The sequence below is a fragment of the Centruroides sculpturatus genome, unplaced genomic scaffold (genome assembly GCF_000671375.1).
Source record: "Centruroides sculpturatus isolate CEXI.00-Female unplaced genomic scaffold, Cexi_2.0 scaffold1181, whole genome shotgun sequence".
NCBI classification, from domain to species: Eukaryota; Metazoa; Arthropoda; class Arachnida; order Scorpiones; family Buthidae; genus Centruroides; species Centruroides sculpturatus.
This window is the reverse complement of record NW_019385707.1, coordinates 203,258-225,862: the sequence shown is the minus strand read 5'-3', so window position 1 is coordinate 225,862 and position 22,605 is coordinate 203,258. Positions and strand designations below refer to the sequence as shown.

General features: G+C 30.1%; 1 protein-coding gene across 4 annotated transcripts in view; it reads left to right on the top strand.

The window, feature by feature from the left end:
• LOC111641375 (RNA exonuclease 1 homolog) overlaps positions 1-22,605 on the top strand; it is a 62,420-nt gene that overhangs the window by 17,293 nt on the left and 22,522 nt on the right. For 3 of the 4 annotated variants that reach the window (XR_002759396.1, XM_023387530.1, XM_023387532.1), the window contains exons 2-9: positions 4,908-6,670; positions 10,819-10,908; positions 13,858-13,968; positions 14,040-14,246; positions 15,121-15,255; positions 17,391-17,664; positions 17,747-17,890; positions 19,424-19,537. Coding sequence is in view for 3 of the 4 variants with exons in the window: in XM_023387530.1 (XP_023243298.1) it covers positions 4,908-6,670; positions 10,819-10,908; positions 13,858-13,968; positions 14,040-14,246; positions 15,121-15,255; positions 17,391-17,664; positions 17,747-17,890; positions 19,424-19,537 (2,838 nt within the window). In the remaining variant the exon portion in view is untranslated. Of the gene's footprint in view, positions 1-2,490; positions 2,642-4,907; positions 6,671-10,818; positions 10,909-13,857; positions 13,969-14,039; positions 14,247-15,120; positions 15,256-17,390; positions 17,665-17,746; positions 17,891-19,423; positions 19,538-22,605 lie in introns of all 4 variants that reach the window. The other variant, XM_023387531.1, reaches the window with a different exon arrangement.

Here is a 22,605-nt window from a genome sequence, read left to right as displayed (position 1 = left end):
TTGATAATGATCTTGGTAAAGAAGGAGTCCTTACAAATGAAGAAAAAGTGGATGATGATGAAGAGGAGGAATAAAAAGAAAGTGAGTGTGAAGCAATTGTTCCTATTCCGAGTACCAAAGAGGCCAAGAAGGCACTGGAAATAATATGAATGTGGAGACTTGCCAAACTTCAAAAACAATAAGATGCAGATATATTCTTAAACAATGTTTGTCAATTGGAGAAAGTACTAAATGAAAATCTTATAAATAATTACAAACAAAAGTCAATTAGAAATTTTTTCAAAGTTATACAAGGGCTATTTTTTAAATAAGGTATGTTTGTGAATGAGAGTGAGAATGATGTGTGATTGTGGCAGTATGCATGCACATTTGTTCCGAGCAAGCTTGGCATGTGTTTAGATGCCATTTGCAGCCGTATCATCTGTCTGTGTGCTGAGCTGTAGAAGTTTATAATGAATTACCCACTGACTGTGAGATATGATCTGTTATTCTATTCTTGAGTGCAGAATCTTGGCAGTAGCAGAAATTCACCATCAGATTTATGAAGTTTACGGTGATGATGCTATGAGTGACAATAAAGTTCGAAAGTGGGCGAGAATGTTCAAGGATGGGTGGGTTAATGTGCATGATGAGCAGCCATATCCAGGCCGACCTTCTCTGATTTCTGAAGATTTGATTCATGATGTGGATAACAAAATTTGAGAGGACCGATGATTCACAATTTCAATGTTATCAATTGAATTTCCACAGGTTTCAGATCAGTTTTGTATACTATTGTTTTGGAGAAACTAAATTATCGAAAATTGTGTTTTTGGTGGGTTCCAAGACTGCTTTCTGATGATCACAAAACAAAAATATTGGGCAGTGCTTTATCATTTTTGACTCGATACAATCAGGAAGGAGATGAATTGTTGGACCACATTGTTACAGGAGATGAGACTTGGGTGTCTCACATGACTCCCGAGTCCAAGCAACAGTCAATGGAATGATGACATACATCTTCACCAACCAAAGTGAAAGCCAGACAATTTCAGCACAAAAAATATGGCAACTGTCTTTTGGGACTGGAAAGGGATTTTGTTAGTGGATTTTATGCTGAGAGGCATAACAATCAATTCTGATGCATATTGTGTGACCTTGAGAAAATTCTGGTGTGCCATATAAAATAAGTAGTGTGGTTTACTGTCTTCCAGTGTGATGATGCTCCATGACAATGCAAGGCAACATGTTTCTGCATAAACACAAGGTCTAATCAGTTCTTTTGGATGGAAACAACCGGATCATTCACCTTACAGTCCAGATCTTGCATCCAGTAATTTTCACTTGTTTCGATACATAAAGGTGTTTTTTGGTGGTCAACGATTCAATGACAACAAAGTGAAAACTGCAGTCATGGATTCGGTTTTTTGACAGGCAGCAGATTTCTTTGAAGTCAGAATTAAAAAAATTGTTGAGTGGTACGAGAAATATATGAACATAAATGGAAATTATGTAGAAAAGTAGAAAAAACTATGTAGAATATGGGAAAAAATATATTTTAATAGTATTTACAGTATTTTTCTTATTAAAACACAGACCTTATTTAAAAATGGCCTTTGTACAAAATTAGTCATAATGGTCAATAAAAGTGCTTCATAAATGCAGTTCTACTAAATATTGAGTTTATTATTGCATCTTTCAATGCATTTTAATTGTTCTTTTGATACATGGTTATAGTGAACTTTGGATACAATGAACAAAAACTATTAGTCCTTTGCCTGTTCACTGTATAAGAGTTCCATTGTAACTAATATAATACAGTAGAGCATCGATTATCCGACTCAATTGGGGACTGGGGTTGGTTGGATAATTGAAAAGTCGGATAACCAAAAAGTATGAAAAAATCCATTATTAGTGTAGTATATTATTATATCCCATGTAATTAGTATATTAGTATATTGCTATTAACCTACTTTGCGTTGAATTTTCCTCCATGTTAAGCCTAACAAATGGAATGACAAAATGAATGACCAAAACAAATGAGTAAGAGAGTGGAATATTGGGCCATCAATGGCAGTCAGAGGAAAAAATGGAAATGGTTGCATTGGGAATCAATGAATCATCACAAAATTTTTTAACAAATGGGTGGCAAAGTCTTACGTTAACCTTACAAATGGAATGACCCATCACCATCTGCACTGTTTTCTTGCTATAGTATGGAGACAAAAAAGAAATCTGCTTCCCACAGAAAATACCCATGGAAATTTTAGGAAAATAAATATCGGGTTAATTAAAAGGATTTTTAACCAAAATACCGGTATGAAAATTAATTACTGGTAAATTTACCGGTATACCGGTAAACCAATCATTATTCAGCACTTCGGCTGAGAGTGTAGCTGAATATTGTATTCGGCAAAATCACTATTCATGGCATCACTAATAATAATGCTAGTTACTTCATAGCTTAGATATGTGGCAATTACATGGCAAATAATTTTTTTTATTTTATAGTTTATAATGAGGAAACTGTGTAACTGAAATATTTGACAGAATTAGACATTTCTTTCTGGTGATTTACAATGGTGACAAAAGACCTTGTCTGGATGTGGGCTGCAAATGGACTTTGTATGCTTCCAGCATGCTGCATGTACTAGGATACTAGGTACTAAAATAATATATGCTAAAGATATGCAAATTAGAATTATAAAGTTTATCTTTATCTTTTTAATTTCTGAGTTTAGTTTGAATGTTCTTTGTTGCAAATATCAGCTTAGAGTTGCATAATGACTTGAGACAGAAAACAAGAAAATTAAATTTATTTTCAAAGTCCTAGTGTATTAGGCTTTGTGCAGGCCATAGGTTGTTTATCACTGATTTACATGTCTAATATTAAATAACAACACCAAACATATGTTTTTATTCTTAGTTTACTGTTGCAATGTTAATAATGGCTTATTTTCTATGAGAGATACTGTAAATTAAATCATGATATTTCTATTGTTAAATTTAGCTGTAATTCTAAGTTACTACTACTATCAACAAAAAGAAATTTGTTTTGTTGGGAAGAATCTTTTGATTAATTCTGTTTATTATTCAGATTTTAAATTGCAACACCTAATGTATTTTCATCATATCAATTAACTTTATAATATCAAAACCTCACACTTTCCTTTCTACTTAAACTGAAGTCAATAATACCAAACTGAAAAACAAAGGAGTAAGAACTTGTCTATTTTCAGAGTCTACGTCATTGAATTCAAAATTTAGTAATTCCAAATCATTAAACATGAAGATCAACAACACATCAACACCAGGTATGGAAATCAATACTCTATCCAGAACCTGTCACCAGTATGTTTTGTGAATGATACAGTTTATCACTAACGTTTTCAAACTGTTAAATAGTTCCTCAGGTGAAATATACTGAATAATCACTGGAACACATCAAAATACAAAATAGAATGTGAATATTCAAATTAAATTGAACAAAAGCTTGACAAAATTTGTTACGATGAGCATTGCATTATGTGAGTGGATGGTGGTAATTAAAGGTTAGCATCCATAAAGGCCTGCCAGGCAACAGATAAATTTAGCTCCTCCTTATCTGTTGCCTGGCAGGCCCTTATGGATGCTAACCTTTAATTACCACCATCCACTCACATAATGCAATGCTCATCGTAACGAATTTTGTCAAACTTTCGTTCAATTTAATTTGAGTATTCACATTCTATTTTGTATTTTGATGTGTTCCAGTGATTATTCAATATATTTCATCTGAGGAACTATTTAACAGTTTGAAAACGTTAGTGATAAACTGTATCATTCACAAAACACACTGGTGACAGGTTCTGGATAGTGTTGATTTCCAAATCATTGATTAACTATTTAATATGAATAATTAAAAAAAATAACAATAAACTCTACATCAGTGAAAAGAAAAAAAATCAACAAAATTATTGTGATATTGTCACAATGCCAGACTGCAATTTTAAATCATATGTTTAATTTATTTAATTTAAAATACATGCTCTGGATTTTAATATTGATAGTATGTTGCCCCTGTACATCACACTTTTCCTGATAACAATAGTCATACTAGTTCATCTATCTATGTTCTGGAGAATTTTTGAATTGAAATCATGTAAATTCAGGCTTCAGACTAGTGGTTCGTATAGTTAATTAGTGCCTTTTGCCCTAAGCTTTCCTTATCTGGTCTTGACATTCATCTTAGTTCTCGAGATTAAGGAGTTAAGTAGGGAGGGACAGACAGGCAGATGCCAGTGAAAATTTGTGATCTGGTTATAATGGAAACAAATATTTTATTAAATGGGAAATTTGTTATTTATTTGATAAGAGTTCATAATTAGTTTTAAGACTTTCTATGACAGCTTTAGAACTCTGCTTTTAGACTACACATGCAAAGTTTTGAAATTTATCAAATATTTGTTTTTATGATTTATAAAAGGACACTTTCTGAACATATAATGCAAGTACTTTGTAATCATTGCACAGGTTAGTTTGCCATCACTGGTCTGTGTCCTACCGTTTGAATTCGCATTTGAATGTTCTCTCATGTTTAAAACGTCTTCAAAGTGTAAATGATTCCAAAGAGAGATGAGTGAAGTCAAATGTATTTAGTCCTTTGTTTATAGTTTGATGTTGATTCCAGTTTAAGGAGAAAGGTGAAGTTGAATATTCATTTTAATCCAAATATCCTGAAGTTACTATTTTGATTATAAATTTTGTCTATACAATGTATACATAATGATGATGATGATGTAGTATATATTTATTGAAAGATAAATTTAAAATATTTATTATTATTTTGAGAAACCTTAAATTAATGTAGTGGTTAATAATATAAAATATAATAAGAAGTCAATTTCTTAATATCATAAATTTTAATTAACTCTTTAATATATTTTTAGAGACATTTGGAAAATCAACATTTAATACGTTAATTGATGAATCCCTTATTCGAAATGCTAGAGAAGATGGAAGAGAGCCAGATATACTTGAAATGGTGGATAATGCTATTAAACAAGCAGAGCGTGACGTAGAACGAAATAAAGCTGTACTTGAGGCTACCAGTGCATTAAGTAGCAAGCAATATGAAAGTGTTGCTCCGGTTATTTATATTCCAACTCCAAAGTCATCTGTTCCTACATCTAGATCTGTATCCCATGTTGAACCAAAGATTTCAAAGAGCTCTTCTATTCCTCAGTATCATCCCACACCTATTTCAAAATTGAAGAAATTGCAAAAACAGTATGATCCAGTAAATAATTTTTCAACGCCAGTGCAACCTGTAAAAAGAAAAAAACATAGTGAATATAAAATTTCTGAAGCTAAATATATAATAAGTGGTAAAGAATCTTCTGAGGAAGATGATGGTTACATACCAAAAAAAGTTAATTTAAGTGAAAATAAAGAAGTAGATATACAAAAAGAAATTTGCAAATTTTCTGAAAGTGATGATGATCAAGATATAACGGCAGAGTTTAGTGCTAATGATAGCGATGGTGAGAAAGATGATATACCAAATATAAGTGAGAGCAATAAATCAGTTGATATACAAAATAAATTATTGGTATCAGATATACAAACTAATAATACGTTAAATAGTCAAACAGAAGAAAAATCTCCTGTAAATAAAGCAATAAATGAGTTCAGTTTAGTAGATAAAATATTGTTAGAAAGTAAAAAATGTGAAGAAATTATTAATAATTCAAAAAATAAAACAGATATAATTTTGTCTAATAAATTAAGTATTGACAAGAGTGACAAAATTATAAACAACAGCAAAATACATAATGAAAAAAGTCATAATCTCAATAAAGTAAAACATAAAACGGAAAGACATGATGAAACTGATATTAAATCTAAAACATTAATAAAGAAAAAATCAGAAACTGATGAGTCTCTGCAGAAGAAAAATCATTCTGATAGTAAATTGAATAAAGAAAAGAAATCTGATAAACATGTCGAGAAAACGGTTAAATTAAAAACTGATAAAGCACAAAAACTTCCTGTCACAGAAGCAAAGCATAAAGAAAAAACTAAATCTCATTCATTTTTGAAGGACACTGAAGTGAATTCAGTTGCAAAATCTAGCAATAAAAAACATGCTGAAGACTCAAAAACTAGAAAAGATGTTTCAAATCATAAAAGTCCAAGGAGAGATAGGTCTGTAAGTATATCAAGTAATGACGTATCAGATGATACAAAAATAAAAGAAATAAAAACTGAGAAAAATTCAAAGAAAATAACAGAAGGAAACACTAAAATTTCTAAATCTGAAGCTGAAAGTAAAGGAAAGGAAGCAAAAGAAAATAGCAAAGCTTCCAAATCTGAAAACAAAGGAAAAGAAATAAAAGGTGAGAAAAATTCAAAGAAGAAATTAGAAGAAAGTAAATCCTCGAAACATGCAGGAAAGTCAAAAAGTAGTGAAAAAATTGAATCATCTCATAAAAAATCTAAGTCAAAAGATACGTCTAAGACTGATAAAAAGGAAAATGAAAATGAAGTTGACAGCTGTAATTTTTCTAATACTAATTTTGATATCTCTGATGTTGCAATAGATCTTGATAGTGATTTAGATGAACATGATACATATGAAGAATGCTGGAAGATATTTAATGAAGAGAATGAAAAAAAAGATCCTCTATCGGAAGAAGCTAATTTAAATAAAGTAAAATATACATTAATTTATTTTATGTAATTTAAATAATTAATATTAAAGATAAGTTTAAATTATTTGATAATAAACTATTAAAGTTACACTATTAAAACAAATATTATAAAAAATATATATATATATTTTTAGGAAACAAAATATGAATTTTAAGTTACAGGGGCCTCATACTTTGAATTTATTCATTCTAGGGCCATTTGAACTCTGAATTGTTTGAAGTCGAAATAGCTTTCCTTATTAGAAATAATAGAAAGGGAATTACCATAATCCATTTCGAGATCTTAAATGATACTCACTTCAATTAAACTTAAATTATGCATAGTTGCTTGCTATTTAAGATAAAAGTAATACATTTGTGGTTATGCAGCCATGATTCAAGAAGATATTGAGGTCAAGGAAATGGGCCATCTTGTCATCCTGCTGGTCTAACTTTAGCTTAAGTCCAAAAGAGTTGTTGTTCACTATCTGCAGTATGGCATTTAGATCCAGCTTGGATTTCCAAATGATAAGAATATCATCGACATAGCGTGTATAAAGAATGATTTCTGTATTGAAGGACTGTAACACTTGGCTATCTAATTTTCTAACAATTAATTCACAGAGGTCTCCAGAGAGGGGGCTACTACCCATTGGAACTCCCCTTTCTTGTAGAAAGATTTGCTGGTTGAAGGTGAAGAATGAGGTGTAGCACATTAGATGGGCAAGCTCACCTGCAAGCTCATGCAGACCCTTCTCAATAGGTAGGGTTGGAGATGTTGGTTTTTCATTTATTGGTCTGATTTGTCTCTTTAAAGTCTATTTGTGTGATTATTTTTTGATCCTTTTGAGCGCTCTTGTGTTCTTTAGTGATTTGTTGCCTATTGTTTTGACTGGTGTGGCTTTTATTTTTGTTCTGGCTTTTGAGGCTCTGTATCCTTTCGTTTGTTTGCAACTGTGGTTCTCCAACCCTACCTATTGAGAAGGGTCTGCATGAGCTTGCAGGTGAGCTTGCCCATCTAATGTGCTACACCTCATTCTTCACCTTCAACCAGCAAATCTTTCTACAAGAAAGGGGAGTTCCAATGGGTAGTAGCCCCCTCTCTGGAGACCTCTGTGAATTAATTGTTAGAAAATTAGATAGCCAAGTGTTACAGTCCTTCAATGCAGAAATCATTTTTTACACACGCTATGTCGATGATATTCTTATCATTTGGAAATCCAAGCCGGATCTAAATGCCATACTGCAGATAGTGAACAACAACTCTTTTGGACTTAAGCTAAAGTTAGACCAGCTGGATGACAAGATGGCCCATTTCCTTGACCTCAATATCTAAAAGTAATACAATAAAATGCCCTAAATAATAAATTAAAACTTTTATAACCATTTGAAAGGTGCTTTTTAGATTAATAAACCGAAATGTTATGTCCTTTGAATCCAATGTTCACAACATTTTGGTTTATTTATCCAAACATCCCTTTTAAGTGGTTATAAAAGTGACTGATTATATGTGGCAAATATTGCTAACTTAATTTTAGTTTTGTATTAATAAATTAAAACATGAAAACAATAAATAAAATACATAAATACTGTATAATATTGAACATTGCATTTACTGGTTGCCTGCTGTCAGTTTGTTTCTTAAACATGGTTGCCAGATCCACCACACATCCCACTTTCATGCTTTGCAATAAGTTTTTTTTTAAATCTCAGCCAGTAATACCTTCCTCTTAGGCTTTATTGCTTCCACACACTACTTGGATGCCATGTTAATAAGTTGGGGTTTGTATATATAATGATATACAACAAAAATAAATTGGAAAGGTACTGAAAACATACAAGTATAATGCAAGAGATGCTTTCAGGTTGGGAATGAGAGAAGACTTAGATGCATGACAGATTTCATTTATGCAGTGAATGCATTTTTTCACTGTACATGTGGTTCAGACGTAGAAGCATCATTTGAACTCTGGATTGAATTTCTCTCAAATTTAGCATTTGAACTCTGGAACATTCAAAGTTAGAATTGTTTGAAGTATGAGGTACCACTGTTCATTAAATATGAAAAGTTTCAGAATGAATTTATAGTAAAAACTCAAAGTAATGTAAATAATCTATTTCATTGTTTATCTTGTAACAGAATAAAAATGTTGATATATTAGGTCATCAAGGATGAAATTTGTAGGTAATAATATTGCCTATCTCAGAGTGCCTATGAATTATCGTTGAAGTTTGGTGTTAGCAAACAAACAATATTAACTTATTAACTCAATTAGCTCAAATCAGTAAAGTGAAAAAGTTGGATAAATGAACTGAATGAAAAACGGAAACAAAAGTGTTTGAAAGCTTGCTTGATGTTGCTTTCTCGTCACAAATCTGATCCATTTTTGAATTGAATTGTCACTTGTGACGAGAAATTGATCCAATATGAAAATCGCAAACATTCAGCACAGTGGTTGGACAAGGATGAATCACCAAAACACACTCCAAAGTGCAATGTTCATCAAAATAAGCTGATGGTGAGTGTTTGGTGGTCTAGCATAGGTGTGATCTATTATGATTTTATGAAACCTGACTCATTGATCACAGCAAAAATATACTGCAACCAACTGGACAAAATGATGCAAAAACTTAAAGCAAAACAGCTTAGATTGGTCAACAAATCGACTCCTGTCTTATTGCACGATAACATTAGACCACACACTGCACAAATGACTGTGGCAAAACTACAGGAATTGGAGTTGGAACTTCATCATCATCATCCATACTCACCAGACTACCTACATACCCCACTGACTACCACTTCTTCCGCATTATGGACAACTTAATAGGAAAACAATTTAATTTCGACAATGTTTTAAAACTGGCCTTCCAGGAATTCATTGACTTGTCCACCAGGGTTTTATACCACCAGCCTGAATAACCTGCTGCTTAAATGGCAAAAGTGTATAGACAATATGGGTGCATATTTTGATGAATAAAATAATTCCTTATATTTGTAAGTTATCAACCAACTTTGCCTTTTCTTTCCACAAATTTTATCCTTGATGACCTGATAAAAACAATGAAGAGATGTTTGAGTGAGATGATAATGATATAGTGTATATTACTTTTTTTACTTTATATCAGGGGTGTCCAACCTTTTTGTTTCTCTAGGCCACATTGGAAGAAGTCATAGAGTTTTGGATTGGGCCACAAGTATATTACATATACTTGTGGCCCAATCCTTAAATATACAAATATATTTAAGGATTAACATGTCTAGATTATAGTAATAAGTGTTAAAACTTTATTACGAGAAAGGATATTTTAAAAAATTACTTCTACAGAAACATTCAATTTTTTACTTAGAAATAGATAAATTCATATATTATAAAGGGGAGAAACAAAACTTTATTTGAAAACACAAATATTTATTTTATTTTGGTCTCTAATTTATAAAATCAACAAAACATCATTTTAAAGTGCATTTTTATTCAACTAATATATTTATGAATAATATGTAGCCCAAAAAGTATCCAATGCATCAAATGATATTTTTTACGCCAAACGTGCGGGTAGCCAAATTTAGCACAAAGATTTTGTCAAGATTTTGGCAGGATTTGACAAATTTGGCAAAAATTTGTCAAATCTTGCAATGCTGGAAGGAATACTAAATAAAGCTGGAGTTGGGACTCAAAGAATTATAGACCCAAATGCTGGGAAAGGACAAAAGATAAAGAAGTGAGGAGGGTGGAAAATTAAGGGTCAATATTTGCATAACAGGTCTATTTAAACTTTCTCACTACTTTTTATCTTTTTGCTTTTCTCTCCTTTCCCCAAATTTGGATCTATAATCCTTTGAGTCACAACTCCAGCTTTATTTAGTATTCCTTCCTCATTCACACATCTCCAAGTATTTGAAAATATTTCCTTTTCACTCAAAAATGAAATATGTATAAAGGTTTATGGCTTTGTGAAACTTCTTTTTTGAGTTTATGCCACTGAAATAAATAAAAATATTTGTTGGTTTTGTTTACACATTTATTAGGACACATTGGAACTTGCTACAGGCTGCGGGTTGGACACCGCTACTTTATATGATTAAAATGATGGGGAAAGTATTCTACTGTAGTTTTATATTATTTGAAATATGTTAATTGTAAGTTGTTGTTATTCTTTTTAATAGATTCGTCAAATAGAAGAATCTAAAGTGAAAGATGAAGAAATAGTCATATTAGGAAAAAAACGTGTTGCACATCAACCATCTCTTTCAAGAGTAAATTTAAATTATATAATTTTTATATATTTTTTTATTTTTTTGTGACTAATCTGTTGTTTTTATAAATTGTATTAAAATTGATATTAGAAAATATTGATCTATTAGAAACTTTATCCTCATTTTTTCATTATTCAAATTTTTATTATATACTAGTAGCTCGGGATGCCCCCTAGTGGGCATTCTTTACAAATTTCCATGAGGCATGGTTCCTTTGACTTTTTTGTTCCTATCAATATGCTCTACAGCTCTGTTAAAGTCCCAATGGTAAGATTTACCCTCCAAATGAAGGGTTGGCAACCCCCCAAACTGTAGCCCCCTGTGCGAACAATAAAGTCAAAGGAACCATACCCCTACTCACAACCCTTCGCGAGATATAAGCCCCTGAAAATTCGCCTATGTCATTTCCGATCACATGACACTGTGGTCAAAAGGGAGCCTACCGTGCAAAAAATAATTAATGTGCATTTGGGGGTCGCCACACCCTCATTTGCAGGGTAAATTGTGGCAAACAGGCAGTCACATGATCCGTAGAATAATTTTTGGGGGGCTATATTTCGGGAAGGGTCGCACGTAGATGCATGGTTCATTAGACATTTATTGTTTGCACAGAGGGTGGTCGCTACCCCTTCATTTAGAGGGTAAATTTTACCGTCTGAATCGCATCATACAGATCTATATTTTTAACTATTAAACATTCTATAAATACTTTAAAATAGTTTAATTTGTTTATTTACCTTTGCTTGTAAACCTCAATTTTAAATGTATCTGCCATTTTTTCAACAAATTTGCTGTGAGTCAATGCACGATGTTCACTGAGTCATGGAATGTTGTAAATGTGAGGCGCAAGGTTAATTGAGGCATATAATAAGGCAAGGCATATAATAATTATTTATACCATTCCATGGTATAAATAATAAATTCCTATTACAAATAAAAATAATTTATTGTTAATTTAAAATCATCACTAGGGCACCTCTAGTGCCCGTTTTTGTCATACTGTTACGCGGACAGATATTCGTTCAATGGGTTTTATATATATATATATATAGATTTAAGACAATAGTGTAGTATGCCTTAAATATGATAGTTCCTCGTAACCTAAAAAAAATTTAAGCCATGTTCTCAATTTCAGAAAAGTACTGCATAAAAAATAATGTGGAAACACAAAATAGAAAACTTTTAATTGCATGAAGTCCAAAAAATTGAATTTAAAAGTGTTGAATTTCCTGTTATCACAATATTACTAAAGTGTGCCCCACTATAATCTAGTAAGTCAACAAACTCAGTTTACCGGTGTTAAATAAAAACATAAACATTTTTATAGATACAGATAGGCCTCCTACAATGTGGTACCTTTACAACACGTTTTTGTTTCAATGCGGTTGGAAAAATGCGGAAACTTTCTTACAACGTGGTTTATAGTATTTAGAAAGAAACTATCTTTCACATAACAGAAAAATTGCAACAGATCATGTGATAGAGCCACAGTTCGGCATACAGAACTAAATGTCCTTGAAAACAGCTGTTTGTCTCTGTTGGTGTGTTGTTTATTCCCTTGAAAGTTTCAGGGAAAGACTGGTTTCTAGACAGATGTGCATCAGTTATAAACACTCAAATATATCACTAAATTTTCCATCATTTATGCTCTTTCAATAAGTGGGGACTGTAAAAATGGTCCAAAATACATTATAAACTTCTATTGGGTGTATATTTTTAACAACATAGTGAAGGGAAGTTACTTTTTGCGATTTTTACTATCCACAAAACTGATTGAAAAAATTTTAGCCATAACAATGCTGAATGAAAAGAAAGAACCATCGTTAAAAAGGAAATTTATAACTCTTCAAACAAAGATAGAAATTTTGGATCAAATTAAAAATCAAGATCAGATAGCTGATATTAGTAGGCATTTTAATTTAAATGAGCCGACTATTTGGCCGATTAAGCAATTGGGAGAAAAGATTAGAAATTTGATTGCATCTGGATCATCTATTCTTGCGAAAAATGTTGCTAGTCCGAGAGCACCTATAATGGAAAAAATGGAACAAGTGCTAATATTATGGGTAGAAGATATGAACAAGAAATGGTTGCCTTTAAATAAAACTGCACTTAAATACAAAGCCTTAAAAATATTTGATTATTTAAAACAAATGGGACAGTTGTCAGCTGATGAAACCAGTGTTAAATTAGTGGCTAGCAATGGCTGGTTTGAAAAATTCAAAAAATGCCATTCAAATGCCAAGTTTTAGTCTTTTTAGAACTGAAACCAGTTTTTGTATTGAGTTGGTGTCTCCTATAATGCGATTTCTCACAACGTGGTATTTTCAAGGAACTTATCTACCGCGTTATAGGAGGCATACCTGTACAAGTTTCCTCAATGTAAACAAAAATGCTATTTTTAGGAAATGGTTACAGAACAAATGACAGTGTTTTTAGAAAGTTATGCATGCTATGCAAAATCAAAACTATAATCAAATAATTAGATGTTTTACATCAATAAAGATAAGCATATTTTATAAAATTAAACAAATAAAAGTATATATGATATAATTTAAAATAGACAATAATCACCAGTGCAAAAATGATCTCCACTTTAAGAATGGCTCATTATGAACATATCCAGGTGGTGACAAACATCATTACTTATAATTGTATTACAGATGTGAAGTAACTGATTTATGTAACAATAAGTCATAATGATAAATAAAAACTTAGTAAATAAAATTCCAAAATTACAGTAGTATTTTATGCTGAATATAGAAAATACCTGAATGATTTTCAAGAATAATTTTTGTAGCAAGAAAAATAATGTTTCGAATAATAACATTGGAAATCCATTGATAATTATCTATATGATTTTGTTGTTGTTTTTATGGACAGTTAAAAATTACTCTGTATAATAAAAGTAAAATCTTACTTATATCTTAATTATGTTAATTGTTTCAGACTGTTTCAAATGTAACTACTACACGTTTGTCACCGGGCCAAGTTCTACATAATAGGTATTCTAAATTACAAGAGATGTATCGTAATGCAGACAAGACCGAAGAAAAGAAGGTATAAACCTTGCTCAATTTCATTTTGCCAATTACTTATTATAATAATAATTGATAAATATTAATTTCCAGGCAAATAGTGCATTTTTAAGCCGACTAACACAGTTTGAAGTTGGTAAGAAAAGAATTGCTCATGTTCCAAATGCATCTCTTTTGGTAGCAGCTGCTGAGAGACAAAAGTTATTGAATAAAACTCTCACTGTTACTGCTTCTACTAGTGCAACCACAGCAACGACTGTGGCAAAGGGAGAAAGAAGGATAGCTCATGTTCCCATAATGGTAAGAATTTTATTTTTTATCTAAGTAAAAAAATTAATTTTACTCTTTTAATTATTAATTTAAAACATTAATAATTTTTTAACCTAAATTAATTGGCCAAAATTTTTAAATTAGATTGTTTGACCAATTAATTTAGATTTCTTTACAAAGATTCTATGAAGAAGTGATGATACTTTTACAATGTGTTCTAGAGATCTAGAGGAATTTTTGGATTCTGTAGGTCTTTAGGTTAAAAATGTCCTCTAAACGTAACTAATGTGAACTTAATTCCTTCTAGCATTCGAATAAAGAATTTAAAGAGCTATATTTATAAGGCATTTTTGAATCTCCTAGGCCTCTAAAATGCACTGTAAAAATATTGCCACTTCCTCATAGAATACACAGTTTATCCAGAGTGACTCAAGTAAAAGTGTTATAGCTCAGTATTGTGCTATTCAATTGATACTTAAAAATAAAGACTAACCTAAAAAAATTTCAGTTAGGAAAAGGTGCTATTAAATGAACTAAAGAACTTTCTTGTAACTCCTTGTGGAGATGAACATGAGACCCACTGCAAAATTTCAAATAGATTCTAACAAAATGTTAACATATTTGGACTCTATGCTACAAAGTCAGTAACTTTTAGTGCAGGAAGCTTTTCCTTAAATTACATTTTTTTAAAGAAAAGGCATCATGTAAAATAGAAGCAACAGTTAACAAGAATTCACAAATTTTTTTATTCAAATAAGATCCCATTTACATTCAAATGTGACATGTATCTAGTTTCATTACACACATTTTCTATATATTTAAAATTACTACACAAAATTAATCATAAGCAAATTTCTAAAATTTGCAAACATTTATATTTAAAATTATTATTTTTTAATTTTAGCTTAAAAGTAAAAGACCAGTCATTCCTGCTGAATATGGAAGTAAAGTGCCTTGTAACATTCGGCAGCGGTATCTGGAAAACTTTATTGATGAATGCTTGAAATTTTGTGAAAATGAAGAGCAGGCATTTCAAGTTGTAAGTACAGAATAAAAGTACAGTAGAGCATCGATTATTTGACTCAATTGGGGACTGGGGTTGGTCGGATAACTGAAAAAACGGATAATCGAAAAGTATGAAAAAATACATTATTAGTATAGTATATTAGTATATTCCATGTAATTAATATATCGCTATTAATCTACTTCGCATTGAATTTCCATCGATGTTAATAAGCCTAACAAAAATTTTTTAAAAATAATAATCGTCGCTATTGTATTGTTAAAAATTATTTTAAAATTATTTTATTGCTCACGAAACAAACAACCACTCATAATTAGAAAATTAAGCCTCCCTTTCATGATTGAGCAATGTTGCTAGCTAAAACATGCAAAAATTTAACAAAAATAATATTAAAGTAGCCAAAACATAGCCAAATATTGTAGCGCCACATCACTAGAGGACATTTGAAATTTGCCGACTAGAATGGTCGGTTAACCAATATGACAGTTGATCAGGGGTCAGATAATCGATGCTCTACTGTACTTGATAATTTTAGAACTTAACATGTTAAAATGAAAAAATTATTAAAAAATAAATGTTTTAAAATATAATATATTGTAATAAAGTAAATAAAATATATCAAGCCTTTCCATTATTATTTTATCAAAATTTCTAAGTCATTCTGGCACAACCTTATACATGTTTCTCAAATAACATTAAAATGTTGATTGGATTACTCACTGATACAAAAAGGAACTAATACAAAATAAAAGAAGTAGATATAAGTTATTAGACTAATGGTAAGAAAACAATAATTAAGACAATAAGCAAGCAGAAAACAAGTATTGTAAAATAAAATTTGTTTTTAATCAATGAAGTTGTAATCACTGATTTCTGCAATATAAAGGGAGAAAGTTTAATAATTTGCCCAACTGCATTAGAATGCTTACTAACCCAAGTCAAATATGGAAGATGGCAGCTTTCTACCCTGGGGACCTGGTATCGAATCTGGATGGAAAAAACTCCAGGAATTTTTTCAGAAGTGGTCTGTCCAGATATTTTGGCTCATTCCTTACTACGTTGCCACCCCTCATTGTGGGTCTTCCCTAAAATGGCTTGCTAAAAGACCTCTTAGTGCCCACAGGTTGGAAAGAGTTTGAAAAATATTACTGTAGTGAATGAAACAAAGAAAATGGAGAATGTGGTCTAAGATACATCTAATCAGACCATGTAGAAATTTCAATCTCATCACACTTGTGATTGGAATATTTTTTATCAATTATTGCTCAGCTCTTATTATATTCATGTCTCATAAATGGGAAGAAACGTAAAAGGAAACAACTGCAAATTATTTCCTTATTTACAAATACTCATTACAGGCATACCTCGACTTACGTCGTTTTGAGTTACGTCGTTTGTCAAAAAAGTATATGGAAAAATAAAAATCAAGTTTAAGTCATTTTATTCGACTTTACGTCTGTCCGTCACAAATATTGAAGTCGTAATATCACTAGAAAAACGTTTAAAGCACATAAAATCATATTAAAATATATACTAGTATGTTTTGTATTTACAGTACATGCATTTGTAAATTTAGAATACTTTTTTCTGTACTATATTAAAAACTAAAATTTATTCGTTTGTAAGCTTAAAATAGATTTTTATTAACCATATATTATTAAAATGCATTAATAAATAAAATACAGAACCGGGAATGGTAATTTATGGTTTAGCCTAGTGACAAGTAGATTCGGAGACAAGTAAATTTGACTTGCGTCGTTCTCCTGGAACCAATTACCGACGTAAGGCGAGGTATACCTGTATGTATAAAAATTTAATACAATTAAATTTTTATACTTAATGAGTAAATAAGAATTGCACTGTAGTTAATATAATAAGCAAGTCATGAGTTCAATCTCTATTACAACTAGTTGTTATTGTTTTAGAATAATAAAGACGATTTGTTGTGTAAAATTCTTTATCATACATTATAAAATTGAATTACTAATTACTCCAGAAAAATTAATATCATTATTTAATTTCATAATATATTATAGAATCACTGGCTTACATAAGGTTTTTACATTATATAAAGTTACATTTTATAAAGTTATTATTTTATTTGAATGAAAATAATTCAAGAAATATTGCATATTTGTATTTATTTTCAGGCTCTTGAAGAAGAAAAGAATGCCTATAACAGAAGTTCAAATAAAACTGTTTACTTAAATGTTGCAGTGAATACACTTAAAAGACTTAGAAATAAAAGACCAATAATAGATATTAATTCTGAAGATAATTTGGAAAGTAAGAGATCAAAATTAGTTGATAGTAATTTAAATAAGACTATTTCACATGAATATGTTTTGGGTGGACCAAAAGCTGCAAAAACCAGCTTTAGTATTGAAAGAAGAAAAGTAGTAAAAATTGATGATGACATAAAGGGTAATTGTTACTTTATATACTACAAATATCAATAATATATTTACAAAATCAATATAAATTATTATTTTTCAATAAAATCTAGGCAAAAAACTATACAATTTATTGAAACCTTATATTATGACTGAGAAGCAGTTAGAGGAAAATGGTTTTCCACGCTTGGATCCAGCTAATCCAGGAAAAGCAATTATTACAAATTCTTACCAGAAAAAGCCAGTTTGCAATAATCGTAAGTTTAAATTTATTTTATTTGAAATTTTACATCATTTTTGTTAAATGTATTTTCTGATATATGATATGAAATTTTTCAACTTATACTCAAATTATTATTATTATTAGTAGTAGTAAAAGCTCCATATTTGCTAAATGATTAACAATTGTAGCAGATTAAAAGATTTTTAATACTATTATTTTAAATGTATTTAATGCAATTTGTATTGTTGAAACATTAGATGGTGCTGTTGGATGTTGTTTCATAATTTCTCACATATTTTAGTGTTTCTCATACACAAATAGTAAATGTTGTGTTTTTATATTAATGTAATCTGCATTGTAATTTTAGTTAATTTTTTCTTTTATTTTTATAAATCAGCTGTGTTATTTAAACTAAAAGCTTCTACAGGCAAAATACCAAAAAGGTCAAAGGAAATGATGTCCCTTAAAGACAAAGTTAAAATGGTAGACTTTGTTTGCAATCTAGCATTTTTATTTTTTCTGGAAGGAAAATCAGTAGCTGTGGTTGTTCATGTTTTCATCATAAATGATATTACCATAAAATATAGATTTGTCAGAAGAATTGGTTAAGTTTCTGTATACAAATGATTTGAATGTTAATTCATGGGAAATGAACATTCTGATAATCCTTTGTTTTTAACGAGGTTAAAATTTTTCAGAAAATTTAACATTTTGTTAAAACTTTTTTAGAATTAGTAAGCCCTCAGGAGATTTAATAAAATGTTTAGTGAATACTTCCTATGGGAAGATGACATAAATTTAAGAAAGAAATTGAAGAATGTATGTTGTGTTACTCAAAATGGTTGTTTGATTTTCAAAGAAAAACAAACATAAATTACAAGTTTTTTTTAAGAATAAATAAATATAACTATGATAAATATTTATTAACTTTCAGTTTGAAATAAAATAAATGAAATTTCTTTATGTGAAAATGCACTTTAATTTTAATCAATCTGTGTTTTTTTCAATGTATTCCTTTCCATACTTTTGATTTCTATATTCATAACAATTTTTCAGAAAGTAACTCTGCAAATATGAAGTTTCTCTTGTGTGTATTACTAAACAGTCCAAACTCCTCTACAGAAATATTTAGTGAAACCGAAAAAAAAAAGAAAATGTTGTTACAGTGATAGTTATTAAAAATGTAGTCTATTCCCTTTCTCATTTAATTAAACATTGTGGGACTGCAAATAGGGTTATTTCTACAAAGTTACTTTCTGCAAACAACAAAATAAGTTTATCGTCAGTCTCCTCAGTAAAAGATTTAAGTGATTTTATTTCTACAATATATAATAAATATCAAAAAAGAAATTTTTCCAGAAATTATGTTGTCTCTTAATGTTGTAAATTACATATGGTATTCACTATTATTTTGTTATTAAGTAGTAGAGAATTATATGAGTTTTATAGTTCTTGTTCCATATTTATCTATTGCTGTGAGACTGATAGTTTTAATTATTTTTCTTTTTTAAATTTTATACTTTGAAATAATTTTTGTATCTGTATTTTCTTTGAATTTTTCTTTTAGCTTTAGAAAGAACCTGCTGTCGTTGTCAAACAAAATATCGAGTAACGGTGAAAGGAAAATATGTTAAAGAAGAAGAATGTATTTATCATTGGGGTCGTTTATGGAAACGGAGAAGTAAGTTAAAGAAATTTTATTTTATAAAAAAATTAAAATATACAACTTCTGATAACAATGTGTTAATTAAAAATTAAATAGAAATTAGAAGTACAGATATTGGAAATCTTAAAAGTTAATTTTTCTTTTATTGAGTAATTTATAAAATTAGATAAAAAAATTTTAACTTCTCCTTATATAATAAAATATAAGGTCAGTCTACATGTACTTTATGCACACTAATGTACAGTCGACCCCCCTATAACGTGCGTTCCTATAACGGAAATTCCTATAACGTAGTGAAAAAATTGTAGCAACATTCGTATAAAGGAGCTCCTAAAACGTCGTTTCGCGACAAGATTGATAGAGTCTGGACCAATAGTGGATGAGCAGCCGAACTACTTTCCTTTGCCCTGCGCCACGCTACGGAGCGGCTAAATTGAGTTTGCTATCGTCTGTACAGTATTATATATAAATTAGGTACTGTACATATAATTATATATTAATTATATATAAATTAGGTACTGTATATATAATTATATATTAACTTAATTTATTGTAACTTTATTATAATTATATATATGCTTTCTGCCGCCTGGCAACACGCTACGGAGATTTTAGGCTAGTAAGTTGAGTTTATTATCGTCTGTACAGTATGTAAATTAGGTACCGTAAGTCTAATACAGCACTAATTTTATACATTTCTTGTGAAAGAAACACTTCTTATTCAACGGCCATAAAAATTATTTATATTAATGATGTCTCCAAAGTTCAACGAAGTCTTCGCAGAAAAATAAGTTGTTAGAAATCGCGGCCGCCGTTTAATGTGCTGTTCCGCGATGAAAACCAGCTTTAAGCAACGGCGTAGTCGAACGGTACACACTCGGTAAGTAATCCTATAATTTTTTGTTTATAGCATAGTTTATACGGATTACTCCCAAAAAATTATACGTGTTTTGGAAATGTTGAGTGGAATTAGTCTAGAATCGGTTAATTTTATAGAAGAAAACCTTTCGAACAGCCTTAGTCCGTAAAGTTCCCACCTATCGGGCTGCGATTGGCTCATGTATTTAATCATTCCTACAATGTAAAATTCGGTTAACGTGGAACGTATCTAAGCGTTATAGGGGGTCTACTGTAATTGCTGTTATATGCAATCTACACTTAGGTTTTAAGCAATCTTCTACAGAATTTAAGGAAATAAATTGTATTACAGACTTTTTAGGATGTTAAATTATTCTGTTAAACACTCCTCAGATATTCTCAATAGAAAATTGTATACTATTGCACACATTGTGAAGAAATTTTGTATTTATTTCAAAAAATATACAGGGTATAACTGAACTCAATGCCAATATTTTAGGGATAAATTCTTAGGTCAAAAGTAAGTTTAAAATTCCCTATAAAAGTTTTTCAAATTTTATTTCATTTTTGATATCTGGCTGCCAAAAATCATATCACAAACCAATTTAAAATCTCCCACTAACAAGATAACACTGCTCCTTTATTATCAGTACTGTACATACAAACTATAGCTCTTTATTTTAAATATTGAAAACTGTTCTTCTGAATATATGTCAGAAGTCACTGGTTTTTTTGTATGCAATAGTATGTCCATGTTTGTGAAGATCATTTTGAATATTTTTCTTAAATTATTCTCTTTAATTTTGTAATAAGTAGAGAATTAAAATTACAAAATTAAAGAGAATAATTTAAGAGTCGTTAACATTAAAGAAGTTCATCTAAGAAACCTCAGCTGAACTTGTTTAACATTAGACTCCATTATTTATTCTTCATACACATTAGTGAATGCTATCAGAAAGTTTGAAGGACATTGTTCTGTGAACAAAACAATATCAACATCATACAAAACATCATACAATATCAACAAAATACAACATCATATGTTGTAAACTAATCAACATATGATGTTGAAATTTGGTTTGTATGGAGAAGACACATTTTAGTATATTTCAGAATTGTCAAATTTGAAAAATTGCAATTACATACAGTATAATAATGCATGAAAATCAGCAGGGAATCACTTGCTTTTGCCCATAAGTGTGTTCAAAAATAAGTGCATGTAATCATGGGTTAATTTATGCATCTGAAATTGCACAAATGAAAAATATTTTGTTGATCTTCATGAAATTATTTATATACACTTAATATTTCCCATAATAAGAATGGAGCTTGTATCACACCATAGCTAAAGATTTGAAGCAACATCCTTAGTATACTCCAAAAGTACACATTTGCTTCTGCAACAACATTCATAGTGTGTATCACAACTCCTTAGGCGCTACTAAGGATGCACCGATTAATTGGTACTTACCGATTAATCGGTGCATCGGTAATCGGCCGTAACGGCCACTTAGCCGATTAATCGGTATCGGCCATTCCCCCCGATTAATCGGTTTCGATAATCGGCCAATTTTACGTTTTGGTATTTTTGTTAGAATGTTACGTACAATGCTAGTAATAAAAACTAATAAATTTCTGTTATATATTTATTATTTATTACATGACAATCTGAATATTAAAAAAATTTTACTAATCAAATTATTCCTTTCATCAATACATATTATAAGTATAACATAACGTATAATATAAAGTTTAAACTTTACATAAGAAAAAGTATTGAATAGGTTAAGAAGAAAAATTAAATTTTTATTTGTTTCATAAGTTTAAAGTTTAAATACAAAACAAATATAAAACAAATAAAAATTTAATATTTAAACTGTAAAACCCTTAAATTACAATTTAAGGGTTTTACAGTTTGTTTTTACAATGCAAAAACATGAGAATTTCATCATTTTCAGGGCATAACCTATTTTTTGCCGGCTCATAAATGTTACCTTCAGTGCTGAAAATTTTTTCACTTTCAATGGAAGATGCTGAGGCACTTAAATATTTCATAGCTATTTTGCTCAAATTAGGGATAAATGTAAATATGTTTCTAATTCTTGATCGAAACGTTTGTTCGTCTCTTTCGTTTTTTTTTTCTTTCTTTTTAAAAACATGCTATTCTTCATTCTTTCGTTTACCAGAAGCTAATTCATCAAATAAATCAGAAAAACTTAGAAATT